The sequence below is a fragment of the Dendronephthya gigantea genome, unplaced genomic scaffold (genome assembly GCF_004324835.1).
Source record: "Dendronephthya gigantea isolate DGI-Jeju-01 unplaced genomic scaffold, DenGig_1.0 000080F, whole genome shotgun sequence".
Lineage (NCBI taxonomy): Eukaryota > Metazoa > Cnidaria > Anthozoa > Malacalcyonacea > Nephtheidae > Dendronephthya > Dendronephthya gigantea.
Window position 1 is genome coordinate 935,402 of NW_021163090.1, and position 13,614 is coordinate 949,015.

The 13,614-nt window shown below is 38.2% G+C and overlaps 2 protein-coding genes across 2 annotated transcripts in view; one reads left to right on the forward strand and one right to left on the reverse strand.

The window, feature by feature from the left end:
- Positions 1-8,189, reverse strand: part of LOC114532606 (cleavage and polyadenylation specificity factor subunit 1-like) — a 9,581-nt gene extending 1,392 nt beyond the window's left edge. The window contains exons 1-38 of the mRNA XM_028554150.1: positions 7,961-8,189; positions 7,808-7,847; positions 7,529-7,662; positions 7,368-7,448; positions 7,094-7,245; positions 6,823-6,969; positions 6,596-6,735; positions 6,387-6,497; positions 6,131-6,224; positions 5,954-6,041; positions 5,755-5,854; positions 5,652-5,677; positions 5,466-5,515; positions 5,308-5,410; positions 5,172-5,240; positions 5,036-5,041; positions 4,863-4,943; positions 4,623-4,706; positions 4,377-4,475; positions 4,138-4,245; positions 4,023-4,056; positions 3,757-3,929; positions 3,509-3,642; positions 3,336-3,434; positions 2,941-3,114; positions 2,666-2,852; positions 2,412-2,481; positions 2,260-2,330; positions 1,941-2,093; positions 1,746-1,862; positions 1,500-1,590; positions 1,280-1,364; positions 1,036-1,177; positions 771-839; positions 606-689; positions 347-493; positions 198-230; positions 33-99 (exon numbers count right to left, since the gene is read on the reverse strand). Of these exons, the coding sequence (XP_028409951.1) occupies positions 33-99; positions 198-230; positions 347-493; positions 606-689; positions 771-839; positions 1,036-1,177; positions 1,280-1,364; positions 1,500-1,590; positions 1,746-1,862; positions 1,941-2,093; positions 2,260-2,330; positions 2,412-2,481; positions 2,666-2,852; positions 2,941-3,114; positions 3,336-3,434; positions 3,509-3,642; positions 3,757-3,929; positions 4,023-4,056; positions 4,138-4,245; positions 4,377-4,475; positions 4,623-4,706; positions 4,863-4,943; positions 5,036-5,041; positions 5,172-5,240; positions 5,308-5,410; positions 5,466-5,515; positions 5,652-5,677; positions 5,755-5,854; positions 5,954-6,041; positions 6,131-6,224; positions 6,387-6,497; positions 6,596-6,735; positions 6,823-6,969; positions 7,094-7,245; positions 7,368-7,448; positions 7,529-7,662; positions 7,808-7,847; positions 7,961-8,110 (3,793 nt within the window). The 5' untranslated portion in view covers positions 8,111-8,189. The remainder of the gene's footprint in view (positions 1-32; positions 100-197; positions 231-346; positions 494-605; positions 690-770; positions 840-1,035; positions 1,178-1,279; positions 1,365-1,499; positions 1,591-1,745; positions 1,863-1,940; positions 2,094-2,259; positions 2,331-2,411; positions 2,482-2,665; positions 2,853-2,940; positions 3,115-3,335; positions 3,435-3,508; positions 3,643-3,756; positions 3,930-4,022; positions 4,057-4,137; positions 4,246-4,376; positions 4,476-4,622; positions 4,707-4,862; positions 4,944-5,035; positions 5,042-5,171; positions 5,241-5,307; positions 5,411-5,465; positions 5,516-5,651; positions 5,678-5,754; positions 5,855-5,953; positions 6,042-6,130; positions 6,225-6,386; positions 6,498-6,595; positions 6,736-6,822; positions 6,970-7,093; positions 7,246-7,367; positions 7,449-7,528; positions 7,663-7,807; positions 7,848-7,960) is intronic.
- A 319-nt stretch (positions 8,190-8,508) lies between these two features.
- Positions 8,509-13,530, forward strand: LOC114532709 (T-cell immunomodulatory protein-like). Its single transcript, XM_028554277.1, has 20 exons — positions 8,509-8,711; positions 8,928-9,009; positions 9,220-9,365; positions 9,438-9,495; positions 9,607-9,693; positions 9,803-9,903; positions 10,067-10,131; positions 10,274-10,364; positions 10,466-10,560; positions 10,637-10,733; positions 10,841-10,907; positions 11,003-11,096; positions 11,205-11,261; positions 11,342-11,450; positions 11,646-11,689; positions 11,876-11,954; positions 12,030-12,151; positions 12,246-12,328; positions 12,628-12,745; positions 12,871-13,530. The coding sequence occupies exons 1-20, from the start codon at positions 8,513-8,515 to the stop codon at positions 12,928-12,930; spliced, it is 1,854 nt and encodes a 617-aa protein (XP_028410078.1). The 5' UTR covers positions 8,509-8,512; the 3' UTR covers positions 12,931-13,530.
- The last annotated feature ends 84 nt before the right edge of the window (positions 13,531-13,614 follow it).

Sequence of the window (13,614 nt, forward strand, 5' to 3'; positions counted from 1 at the left end):
TTACCAGTGAAAACAGATTGAGAGCATCATACCTAGAAACCCAAGTTGCGGTCCATCCACGAAAAATTCTGTTCCATAAACTTCCAAAGGACTTGGATCCTAAGAGAGAAACAAGGTGTTTAAGAATGACTTTGAAAATTACACTCAAGTCAAGTTCAACCGTATTACTGATTTTAACTGACCGCATGCGAACCTACCCTTGACACAAAGGCTAGCGTCTTAGTCTCTTCCTGCAAAAAAATAAGTTCATTTGTCAGTGTACATAAAATCTGTCCCTCAACAGGAACTAAGACTTGAACAGTTAAGCTCTGTGTACAATCGTAGCCAAGGAAGCTTTAAGCGTTACCTGAAAACGTAGAAGTGTAACACTCTTGGCAATATCTGCTATAAATATCAAATTCTTCACAGATATCGCGGTATGAATGTAAAGTTGCGTGTCAATAAATGCCACTCCAATAAGATCATTGCAGTTCTTGAAATCCCAAATGTAGATCTACGGATGAAAATATACCAAATGTGTGATTGAATGGAATGATGATGACAAAGAAACTAATACTGAGTTACAAAACGATTCAATACGATCAAAAATACATCAGCAATCTTACTTTCTGTCCTATTCCTGTCAACAGAAACCCGGATATTTCACACACTGCAGTGATTGGTCCTTTCTGCTCTTTGCGGTATAGGGGCTGAGAAAATACAATTTTAAATTTAACGTACGTGTACAAGATTAGGGAGGCATTTTTTACGACATATTCATTCTTTCGTACCTTGAACTTGTTTTTGGTCAACGGTTGCCCGGGTTCAGGCACGACTTCAATAATATCAAATATCAAAATCTGTGTCAAATTAAAAAAACAATTAAATATCCTTTTTTTGCTTTTCCGTGTGCAAACGTTGATGAACGACGCAAGCGAATACATGGAATTAGATGAAAGCTATGAAATGAAACAAGCGAAGATAGTTATGAAATTGGAATCTCTTCGATGTCTCACAGTTTTTCGACTTATTTGACTTCAAAGAGTTCTGACTTACTCTTCCTTTACAAGGCAAATCTTCTCCATAAACGTAAGTCGTACCAAGAACGATGAAGCCTTTCATTCCTGAAACAGTTTCCTCGCTCTTCAGCGTTATATTCTTCATCGTTGTCACTCGCTCGTAGTCATCCATTTCAAACCTGGACGAGAAAGAGTTCGGAGTAAAAGAGTTGACGCAGTTCAACCCTGGTCTAGAAGGCTAATACAGTAGAAACAGTAGATCGTCTGATTAGACGTCTTACTTCGTGTTTGGGATCATCTCCCAGCTGAATGGTGACATCAACTGTACGGTGAACTTATCAAGCAAGGGATAAACGTATCTGGGATCTAAAATAACACCAAAAAGCCATAAATAAAGATAATTGCGAGCGTTGCTGGCAGCATTCGAAGAAAAAGAAGCTCGGACGGTCTACGCAAGAGCAAACGGAAACGCTGTCAGACGAAAGAGTTTTATTGACTGACCGTCTTCAGTGGGAATAAATTCTCGATCTTCTATGCCGAGTCTCGTGATCACTTTGACCGGGTCCAATTGACTTGTGACAACTGCGTGTGTCTAGAGCGATATATACAAGCATTTACACATGGCGAGTGCTTCTTTGGTTTGAGGAAGGACGTTGAAAATGAAGAAGAGATGGATGACAAGATGATGACATTGTGTGTTGATCATGATTCATTTTGTGTAATATATTCACTAGCTTCTTACTGTACCTTGCTCTCTCGATTGTACGCAATGAAATGGGGGGTGCATCGTAGCGGAACTTTGCGTACGGGCCACGGGGCATCATAACTCAGGTGGGTGGGTAGAACGGACACACGCAGCTCGCCCTGGAGGGAGGAAAGCAGAGGGGAAATGAGATTAACCCAAACACTATCACTAGGTGCACGACTCTGGTTCAAAATTACCTGTTTATTAAAATACAGAAATCCTTTGGGACAGTTTACATTGCGGAAGGGCGCGAACGAGAGGACTGGGCCATCGATGTTCATCGGGTGAGAACGAAGAGCGTTTCGGGAAGATTTGAACAGCCAAAATGGATTAGCACCGCAGACGAATATCTAAGAAACAATCAATTAAAATTCATAGAATCGTAGAGGAATATCTAAGATACAATCAATTAAAATTCATAGAATCGTAGACGAATATCTAAGAAACAATCAATTAAAATTCATAGAATCGTAGAGAAATATCTTGGATGTAAAACTATAACCGACTTTGTCTTACCCCAGAGTACGTGGAGATATCATGGAACGGTCTGAGTCTGCCAACGATTGGTTCCGAGATATCATCAAGTCCTGAAACAACATGAAATATTTTCAGTTTTTAAAACAGCACAGTAACCTAGCAAGACTTGTACTTTATGTTATGAGCCCCACCTTGTCCCGAAGAAGATGTCCTGGGCCTTATCTTGCTCTTTTTTTCCCTCACCAAGACATTGTGCTGAAGCTGTTTTCAGAACAAGAAAAAACAAAGTTTGTCATTTTGATCGCTGTTGCAGTGGTATGGAAATGTTTCTGAGTTACTGAGCAGGCGAGCAAGTAAACAAGGAAATCATACAAACCAATCATCAAGCTAAGGGGTTAACTACATAAATGCAGTAACTCAGGGATGGTCAGTTCATCAAACACACCTTTTTGAATCGAATATTGAGATGTCCCTCGGTGGAGGAGTCGCTATAACTGAACGCATCATACAACAGTAAATCTTGATCAACTAACGCGGCTAGTAGTGGTTTAGGGTTTTTGTCAGGTGAACCCGTCAGAAGAATTTCCCTAACAACCAAATTCTCGTCTTGGTTTTGGGAACTGCCACCTGACCTAAAAGAATGAAGACGGCGCAATATCAGACGTTGAACTGCGTAAACACTTGGCAGAGATGTAAACGAAGTACCAAGAAAGCGCTTACCCAATACTACCGCTGTCCACGAGCACTTTAGGTGCAACAGCAAAGTTCCTTACACAGAATGCAAGCTTGAAATCTGGAACTGAGTAAATCTCTAACGCTCCATTTTCACGACATATCACACACCAATACGTAGGTTTTATATCTTTCTTGACGACAACAGGAGGATTAGGCAAACTATAAAGAAAAATTTCAGTATAAAAAATTGATATAGAACTCTTCATCCTCGGTTCTGTTTAGTGGAGTTCAACTCAGTTCAGTTCATCAAACTAGACCAGTTCTCCTCACTTTCTTTCATTCAGTTTGGTTGTGCTTAATAGAAAACCACGAGCATCAGAGACATACCACAATTACTCGAGAGCAAACCACATATGTATACAGTACAGTACATTACGTACCTCTCTGGAGGTTTAAATGAAGTGGAAGTGCTTGGGAAGAATACATCAGAGCTATCTGTATCACCGTACAACATTTCATCCTCGTCATCCGTAGTAAGCCTATAAAGAGAAGAGAAACCACTGGTTGAAAAACGTATCAATTCATGAATGTCTCTCAAACTCTCCTTGCTTACACTGCAGGCGGAGGCTTTTTAGGTTCCTGTGGAGTGATTACTAGCTTCGGCTCGGGTACGGGCCCCGTCGACTTCTCTGTTGTAAACAATCCACTCGTGTCCTTGTAGACGCAGCAAGCACAAACCACAGACCACTGCAAGCAAAACAATAATTACCACCATCAAGTCCCGGTGATTCAACTTTCAAAGAAATGGTTGTACAAGACTAAAAGGACGAGTCGCTATTGTAGGGAACATTGTGTACAAACCTGGTCAATTTTTACCCGGGCTACGGTCAGGTTGGGTGTGGAATTCTCGCATGTAAAGGTCAGGAGAATCAGGGTGCCATCGGCGGTCATCATGACAGCATAAGGATCGGCAACTGAACACCAAACAATTGAGGAAAATCCAGCATCCATAGGAATGTGTTGAATCTGAGTTACTAAAACAAAGATCGACCAAGTGTATTTTAGTTTCCTCTTGTAATAACAGCGGATGACACAATAGAAAACTGAGATATTTGTACAGTACTTACTTCCATCCAGAAGTCTCACGCCCATCGGAGTAACCTGTAAAAAGTGTGTAAAATCAATTAGCTCTTAAAACCTTTTTGTCTTTTCCTACGACGACTCTTCAGCGAAAAAACGTACCTGTAAAATGTATCTGCCATCGCCAAGATTTGCGGCGCAGACTGTGGGATACTGGGTCGAGAATCCTGAATGATCTAGTTCCATGATTTCCTGTTCTGTGCGAAGCACCTGCCGAAGGTCGAAAAAGCAGTTAGTTCAAGTTGTTTAATTCACAGCTAGGTGAAAAAGGTTATATTGCAACCTCAATAGTCAATTTAGAGTATGAAGTCTAAGTAGTTTTATCCAAAATACTGACTTACCATGCTGGAGTCTTTTCGACTTAAAATCAAAAACGAATGATTGATTGAGCCATCTTCGTCGCTTGATTCATCTTCTGTTTCCATTTCACCCTCCTTTTTCTAAACATACAAACAACGATTTGTTAAAACTCGACAAAGATCGATTGATTATGTCATACTATAGACTTAAAGTTCTACGTCAGAAGGGCATACATGATACAACTAGAGTATACAACTAATATAATAGATTGTAAAACGAAGGCCAACCTTTGGTTCTCGTGAAGTAACAGTCCACATATCTACGCAGCCAGGAAGTTCAAAAGTGGTGACAACTTGAGGTCGGACGCATTTCTAAGAAAATATAACAAAAATTTACAAAGAAATTCGCGTTGTTTTCACGGAATCGCCTTCAGGGCTATGATCAAAGGCGATCCAAATCTGCGTGATGATTTGAACGCGAGAAATTTTTCGAGAAAATTTTGCTTAATATGATTTCAAAAATTGCACCTGTAAAACGGAAATGGCTCCATTTTTGCCAAAACCAGAGCACGTTACAATCTCCATATCAGGAAACGATGCTTCCGCAAACTAAAGACGAAATAAAATGAAATGAACAAACTTATAATACCAACTTTCACAGCGACTAAACGAAAAAAAAATTGCTATTAAACCCAGCATACCTCTTCCTATTTTTCAAATCATCATAATATGAAAGAAAAAGCATTCAGAAAAAAGATTAGTAGAAACATAGCAGAAATATATTGTATAATGATGAGTGAAAAAATGCGAAAGAGGGTGGTACTGTATGTCACTTACTGAGAGGAAGGCTGGTTCTCCCATGTCAACGCAGGAACATGGACCAATATTTAACAAACTGTCACACACCTATGCAAGAATGTAGATGATTCAAACCATGTTCAACCTATCTCAAAACCCTGCACAGAAAAATTACCTCAAAGGAATAGGAAGCCAGTTCTGTGCCCTTGGTATCAGCACCATACACCTCCAATTCATCCAGGTCATCTAAAAGATGGATAAAACAGATTAGATACAAGCTCATTCATTAACTGTACGTATTTCAAAAAAAGTGATTTAGTGGTTATAATTAACCATGGATACTCAGAGTCAAGCTTTCTGCGTTTCATTTGAGGTGGCAAACCCTGTTAGCAAATGAGGAATGAAGGAGAAAACAAAATTAAAAACAAATGGTACAGTCTGGCTGGTGAGTTCACCCTGCCCTGAAAATTTCAGCACACCACACCAAGCTCAGAAATAACAAGTTTCTATTTGCTGTACCTCTTTTGGAATGGTGGGATTAACACCTGAAATTGAAAAAAAATTGTACTCTCCTAATTTCACAGTTAAAGAATTAAGATACTGTTGATTCTGCAAAACATACCATTTGGAAAGAGTTCATGAGCCTTTTGTGTATACTTGAGTAATAACGAATTGCCCAAACGAGAGCCAAGAAATAAATAACCATCCTCACAATAACATATCTGAAGAAAAGTGTAAAGGTCAAGTGAATTCCAAAACAAGATGGAATTGGAGAGCAGGTTACCAAACTATACAGTTTTGGATAAAGAGCAGTAACTTACACATGAGGTCTGAACACTGGATGCAGCTTTATCAAAGTTGAAACTCCTGACACTTTTGATGCTGTCGGTTACCAAAGTGAGCACGTAACTAAATGAAGCATTAGAGACATGTATGCTCATACTGGAGGAGAACATAAAATACAGAAAAACAACAACAGATACTTATGCTTCACATACATTTCTCCTCCTTTGAGTGAAATGACAACACGATCACTTGAAATGAATGTTCCATAGGCATCATCAAGAGTTATTGCCACATTTTCTTGTTCACCTAAAGAATATTACCAGTGAATTCATATCAGGTAACTAAGCTATACAACTACCATGCATGTACATTCAAAGAACAGAAATGCCAGTCACTCCACACAGTGACCCTAACGCAACTGAATATGAACTTAATTTGATGCAACTTTACAAGTAATTCGGCACTTACGTAATGGGAAAGAAGATGATTTCTTTGCAATTGAGTTGAGGGACACCCCGTATGCTGGTACACTCTGATTCAGGTACAATAACGAATTGGTGGCAAACAGAAGTATGCCTCCTACAATGATCAATATATTAACAAACATAGCTAGATCATGTATGGATGATATGACCAAACTGCAGCAATTGCCAAAGTGGATGAACCCCAAAACTCACCAATGGGTTTGGGAATCGGTAAAACTTGTGAACAATCAAATGGGAGATGCTCTACAGACCAGATGACCGGATTCACTTTTTCAGTTAAATTCAATGAAATTGCAACCATAGCGCATGTGTCTTGACGAACAGCTAGTCGTCTAGAATATAGAAATATTTCTGGATTTAGTGGTGGAACAGGGTAAAAATGTTTTCGTGTATTGAAAGTGTGATATATTTGTATTTACCCTGGCCAGGTCTTGAGTGGTTCATACAGAATTAGGACTGTTGGTTCATAATAACCATGAAGAAATTGAATGTCAATGATATTACTGAGTCTTGCATCAATATGACGCATATTTATTGTGTAACTAGGCAGCACTTGTGCTTTGCTTCTAAAAAAAAATTGAACATATGTTTACAGTGATATTTAGATATCATTGTCCATTTGTCATAATACATCACATAAAGCTACAGCATTGATAGATTTTAAGTGAATGAAAAAATGTTAAACTATACCCGGACATTAGAGCAGGTTCATGCTCATCTAGGAAGCCCTCTTGTTGAAATGGCAAAACAACCAACCAATGACTGTATATCCACATGGCTGCACAGCGATTCCCAGGATCAACTCTAATTGTTGGATCATTAAAATGAAATCTCATCCCACCCTGAAAAAATGCAGTCAAATTTTAAACATTTTTCTGAATCTTCAGAGTGTTATCCAGAACATATATATTCCTACTCAATACAATAATTCAATTTATTAAACCTCTGAAACTTCAAAGGTTACCTTGAGTTCATCTTCTTCAAAATAATGAAGTGATGTTGTTTTAAGATCATGCATGCCAGGATCATATTCAACAATAGCAAGCTAGAGTAATAAAGTTAATAAAGATATGATGAAAACTGCTTGCCACAGTGGCTAGGCGAGAGGAGGGGATCCATCCATACCTTGGCATCATCAAAACTCAGGAGCAATGAGTCTCTAACATTTCCAGAAAGTCTGACAGATTTCATGGATTTGACAGAACCGAATAGAGAATATTGGCCAACCAATTCCAGCTTTTTCTTGCTTGAACTTGCATCTTTATAAAAGCAATATCATAAGCTGATTATAGTTTTTTAATTACTGATGTATTTGTAGAACCACACAAATCTACTCAATGTCTGTAAAGTTGAAAACATGTAGAGAAGAATAAATATCTAAAACTCTATCATTCTTTGCAGTACCTTTTTGTTCAAGTTCCTCCGAATGAACATTGTCACCATTCTACACAAAAAATAAAAGTACGTACAGTAAACAACACGTTACTGACGCAGTGTGCATTGCTAGAAGATCACTCTGACACGGTGAAATGAATGCAATGGTTCATCTTCGCCTACCTCGTCTTCAACCAGTCTGTACACCCTGACCAACGAGGTTCCAGCAACCACCAAATTGTTTTCACTTGGGGAAAAGAAGTTGCACACCAGGCAATGCTCTATGCCCGATGGTGGATGAGCCTGCTTAAATATTGCATACAAATCATACATTTCTTTCGTTGTGCGCCAAAAGATCACGGGAAAATATTAAAAAGAAATACACACATCTTCATGCTGTTTCTGCTGTCTTTCAAAGAGCTAGACAATATCGTTCCTGTTTGGGGAATTCCGCTGAAACCTCTTCTTTTTTCAGAAATCCTGACTTTGCACTACTGCGCATGCGATCGTATTATTCCAATTATGACTAATGAACTCAATTAAACTCAATTATGATCCGTTGTATCAATTATGTTCACTGATAATGATCTGATGAGGGATCTGATAATTAATTATGATCTTTAGGAATATTCTAAATAGATTATCAGATTATTGATTGATATGAAAATTCCAGGGAATTTCGTTGTGCCAAGTGGAAAGCTCATGGGTAAAAAGTTCCCATCGGGGAGAAAATTGATGGAGGTTCAGAGAAGAAGACTTGAGATTCTTTACCAAATTTTGATATATTTTAGCTTTCTTGGAAGTGCATTCTCATCGTTAAAAGATGTAACAAGTAGCATTGGACTTGGTGGGGATAATTTAGGCAGCCTGGCTGCATTTGGGGATTTCAATGCAGACAAAGAGGCTGACCTGTTTTATATAAATAATAGCAAAGGTGAGTGACTGAGTGGTTGACCTGCACAGGTCGTACTAGTACTGTAGTGTTATTGGTTGCATCTGGAAGTAGTGTGTAGTGTGTCGGCAGTGCCATGTAATCAGTTGTCATGACAAACTAAACTACTTGCTACAATAATATTAAATATATGGTAAACAAGTGGTTTGTTTCAATTTCCAAAAATACTGAAATGATGGTTTGTGTTTTTATAAATAGACAAGAGCAAAGCAGAAGTTTATTTGTATGAGTCAAAAAATGATGAGTTTCAGAAGACATCACAGGCAACTATTACACTTGAGTAAGTTGACAATTGCATTTCTAAACTGCACGAACTGGTTGGTACTTGGAGACCTCACAATTATATATATTTTTTGCCACTTTCCAATTCTCTACAACATTAGCCTCCGAAAAAGACTAATTTATAGAATTTTGCCGGGCTATTTCGTACATGTTAGTACACTTTTCGTACACTTCGTAAATTTAGCAAATTTCAATCTTTTTTCCGCAGGCAAGTTTTCATAACCAATGTAATACCAGGAGACTTCAATAGTGATGGACATCTTGATGCTTTAGTTTCTTATTACAACACAACATTATCATCTTACTCAAATGAAACATTTGTAAAAGTATACCTGGGAAGGGACAACCAATTTGGTATGCAAATTTAATCCATATTTCTCAAATTTACTAGAGATTTTTACTACTAATCTACTACATTCATCTTAGATTTAAAAAATGTTATTGATCTGGGTGATGCATTGAAAGATCAGCCAGCCATTGTGGAGTAAGTTATGAGTAATTACTTCATTTTGACTTTTCCATAGTTTTAAGATAGACAAGCTTTGTACGTATTAAGCTGCCATAGGTCTATATGTAATTTTAATGAAAATTTTAGTTTCAATGGAGATCTTCAACCTGACCTACTAGCAGAGAAGATATCTGATGGTGAACGATATTGGTGGAAATATAATTCTGAGAAAAAGTATGTGTATATATTGATATGCTTAAAATGAAAAGATGCTTATATGTAATATTAACTAATGAGTACTGCAATTTATTTCCATGCCAAAATTTTTGTTTCAAATCCATAGCTTGTTTTCAAGTGAATCGTTCAACAGCACTGTTAAGAGGTTACCATTGACTAGACCACATTCCTGTGCTTTCCTGGATGTCAATGGCGATTACGCAGCAGGTAATTCGCTGCTTGAGAAAAAATCAATAAATGGCAAAATATCATATTCCATCAATGCGGAACATTAGTTTTAGAAGCAATTAGGTTTGACAATGATGATGTTTGCTGGTCAGAGAATCCTGGGCATAATTTTTGCAATTATTCAAATTACTAATATTTTTAGACATGGTCCTGACCACTAAAGATCCGTCTTCCCAATTAGTGAAATATGAAGTTTGGTTAAACAAGGTATAAATGCTGGTGTATACTTACAAACACATATATATAGCATGCCATATTAATCATTTTTGTAATAGGATTTTTGCTTAAAGAGCTTGCCATAAATTGATAGAACTATTAATCTGTCTTTTCTTAAATCACGTGTTTACAGGATGGCATTCTTACCACTGAGGATAAAGAAGTGTATTCTCAGCCTAAAAAGGTGTTGCAAGTGGTTGGACAGTCCACTTTTGCTGATATTGGTATGAAATTATACAGTAATACATAATTCAATAAAGCTTCATAATAAAGCTTGTTTTAGACCCCTCATGGATGATTGTATTTCTTCTTTCTGTTGATTCAGATTCAGATGGAATTGCTGATCATATTCTGCCAGTGTGTTCTGATAACAAATGCAAAAAGAGTGAAGTGTATGTATATTCACGAGCTAAAAACAAGGTAAGCTTCAACTGGATGTGAAAATCCCTTGGTAAATCCTTTCCTTATTTGAAATCATTCCTGGTATTCTTTTCAGTGGAGCCTAATATTACAAAATTTAATAATTGATGGTGAATGGAGATTTGTCAAAGATGAACCTGGTGACAGCATTCCTTTGATGACCATCCGTATTGGTAGGAGTAATTTAGAGTAATTTCTATAAAAAAATGACACAACAATCATACCAGACTGTGTCTGCATTCCTCCCCAATTCATCCATCGATTACTTGCCTAATTCCAGGTGATTATAACATGGATGGATTTCCAGATGCAGCTATGGTTGTGGAGGTGAAGATTGAGCAGAAAGGGTAGGCATACTCAACTATAGATGAAGGTACATCACAGGTTCTTCATACAGTAGCATTTGGTGAAGATCTGAAATAGGTTCCTGTTGGGTTTGTAGAGATATTTATGAAAGAAAAGTTATTCTGTTGGAGAATGTTGAGTGTAGTGGTGGAGATACATGCTACAATGGTCGGACATTTAGTTTTGATAGGGTAGAGTATGTTTCTCAATTGAAGATGCCTTTTCTGTCACATAAACTGCTACCAGTTTTGAAGAATTTTCTTATACATTAAAGAACGTTTCAACTATCGTTTTTATAGTCTCTTTATTCCATTGACAATCCAGTTATTGTCGGGTTCCTAGATCTTTACGACAATGTAAGTGCGCTCAATTTTATTAGCATGACTTCTAGAATTTTACAATTTGTTTAAAACCCTTTTGTTGCAAATTGTTTAAGGGTGTTCTTGATCTCATGGTGGTCAGTTTTGACGCGACAACCAATACTTATAAGACTCATGCAATCCAGAACAACGTCTATTCTGACACCTGTTTCCTCAAAGTCATTGGTAAGATCTTTGCATGGTTGAACCATGGTTCAAAATTTTGCTAACAGTATTGGTGTCTGGTACCCCATGCTATGGAAGGGTACATATATAGTTACCTGAAAGACCCAATGCTGATTAAGAGTGCATCTGGAAGGCGTGATGGATTTATTAGTTGATTTTTTTTGTGGTTATTCAATGTGTTTTTTCCCTCTGTAGTTCTTGGTGGCTCGTGTTATTCTGACTGTCCCAGCGGTGTTACGGTGAGTCAAAAGCTAGCACTCAGTGTTGCAATGAGCAACTGACATTACTCTCAGTGTTGCAATGATCAATTGGCATGACTAGACTAGACGGGCTACATAGTGTTGGTTAGAACAGTCAGAACTCATTTAGACTGCATGGTGGTACTGCAATGGTCAACTAACATTGAGGAATGCATTTATATGTAGCCTTACGGTGTGAATCAAGCTGGTCCATTTGTGAAATACGTGACCACAGGTCTCCACGGAGACACAAAGGAAGCCAGTGGTATGTTCACGTGACTTTCCCGTGACCAGAAAATACTGGTTTCCATCAGCTAAACGAACATTCCTCTTGTTTTAGCCACTCAACTATCTCAAGCGGCATATTTTGCCCTGCAACCCCCCTACACAGTATTTGGCCTCGGCAGGACTCCAAACTTTGTGGAAGAACTGACTGTAGGTCTACCACGAAGCTCTTCTTCGGTACGATGCGTTGAAAATTGTTTTATTTTAACATCCAGAGGGTTAAATTGCTTATCCTATCATGTGTAACGTTGTCTCCACATTCTTCTCCCAGCCTGAACGAAAGCACACTTGGACATCAATCATTCCTAATTCTCAAGTTATAATTATACCTTATCCACCTGACGACCCTGGCGCGTAAGTTGAGAAAGAGAACTCTGTTTTGCTTTAACGTTTTTAAGTCACTCCAGATCTATACGAGACCAGTTAGAGAACAGGACATGCTCTCTAACTGGTCTTTTAGATTCTGGTAGATTAGAGTTCAAAATTTTACACTAATCGTTCTGTTTGAATTTACAAATTAAAATAACATTGGTCCCGCTAAAAGTGATTTCCCTTTGTGAAAAACTCTTGACACTCAGAACGGATACTCTGATCAGAGATTAAGTGAAACTAGAGTTATAACTGTCATGTGGATTCATTCATTTTCTAACTAGATGGAAATCCGTGTTGCTTGTCACTCCGAGCAAACTGGTCTTGTTGACTGGAGCCGCTCTGCTTGCAACTTGTGTTTTCATTGGAGCTTTAGTCGGGATTTTACATTGGAAAGAAAAGGTAAGTGAAGAGTTCTGCCCGGTCATCCCAGCCGATATACGAGCAAGCTTTGAGATGAACCTAGTGCTTACTGATGGGAACCTCTCGCGACCAGCTTCAGATATGAAATATTTTACTCTTTCCAGAAAGAGGATCGTCGAGAGAAACAGGAAGCCGCTCATAAGTTTCATTTTGATGCAATGTAACGACAGAACGAGATTTGCAACAAGTGTCGTGTCGTTTTCACTGATGACTGCAAGATCTAACATGAACATTTATAAATGATAACTCATAACATCTGCACGCATATAGTCTCTTGTGGTGCTGTTAGAACTGAGGGTCCGGGTGTTCAAGACCTGTATATTGTAATAACCTTGTAGTTCAAATGGTTTCTTATAGATCATTGTAAATTTTATTTAAAAGTCGCCCCAAACTGGCGAAAATATTTTGTCACCTTATTTATTAGCTTGTAGAACAATCACTTCGAATCAATTTCACACCCCACGAAAAATTTTCCAGAAAGCTTAGCTGAAGAAATACTTAGTTGTAAATATTCTCCGGAATGCATTTTTCAAACTTATTAAAAAGTTAACAGAAACTGCACAGAAGCTAGTTTTGTTTATTCATTGTCAATTGTGCATTGTATCATATGGATTGAGAAATCTAAAAGCCGAGTTGATTTTGTGCAAATATTTGGAGTGGTGATAACACGAGAGCTATCAGCTGAGCTAAAGACCTCGCGAGGCCCCCGAAAACCATCCGCATACGTGAAAGACATGCCTCTCGAGGCGAATTCCCCACGAAAAATATCCGTCCACGAGAGAAACTTGCTGAGCTAACAGCCTTGCCAGGTCTTCAGCTCACCTGTTTGCTCTCGTGTGCGGCGGGCT

Bases quoted from the DNA above. Each gene is read 5' to 3' on its own strand.
- LOC114532709 (XM_028554277.1), top strand. From the start codon at position 8,513: ATGGAGGTTCAGAGAAGAAGACTTGAGATTCTTTACCAAATTTTGATA. The intron at 9,496-9,606 runs GTAAGTTATGAG...TGAAAATTTTAG, and splicing joins GATCAGCCAGCCATTGTGGA to TTTCAATGGAGATCTTCAAC. The intron at 11,262-11,341 runs GTAAGTGCGCTC...AAATTGTTTAAG, and splicing joins TCCTAGATCTTTACGACAAT to GGTGTTCTTGATCTCATGGT.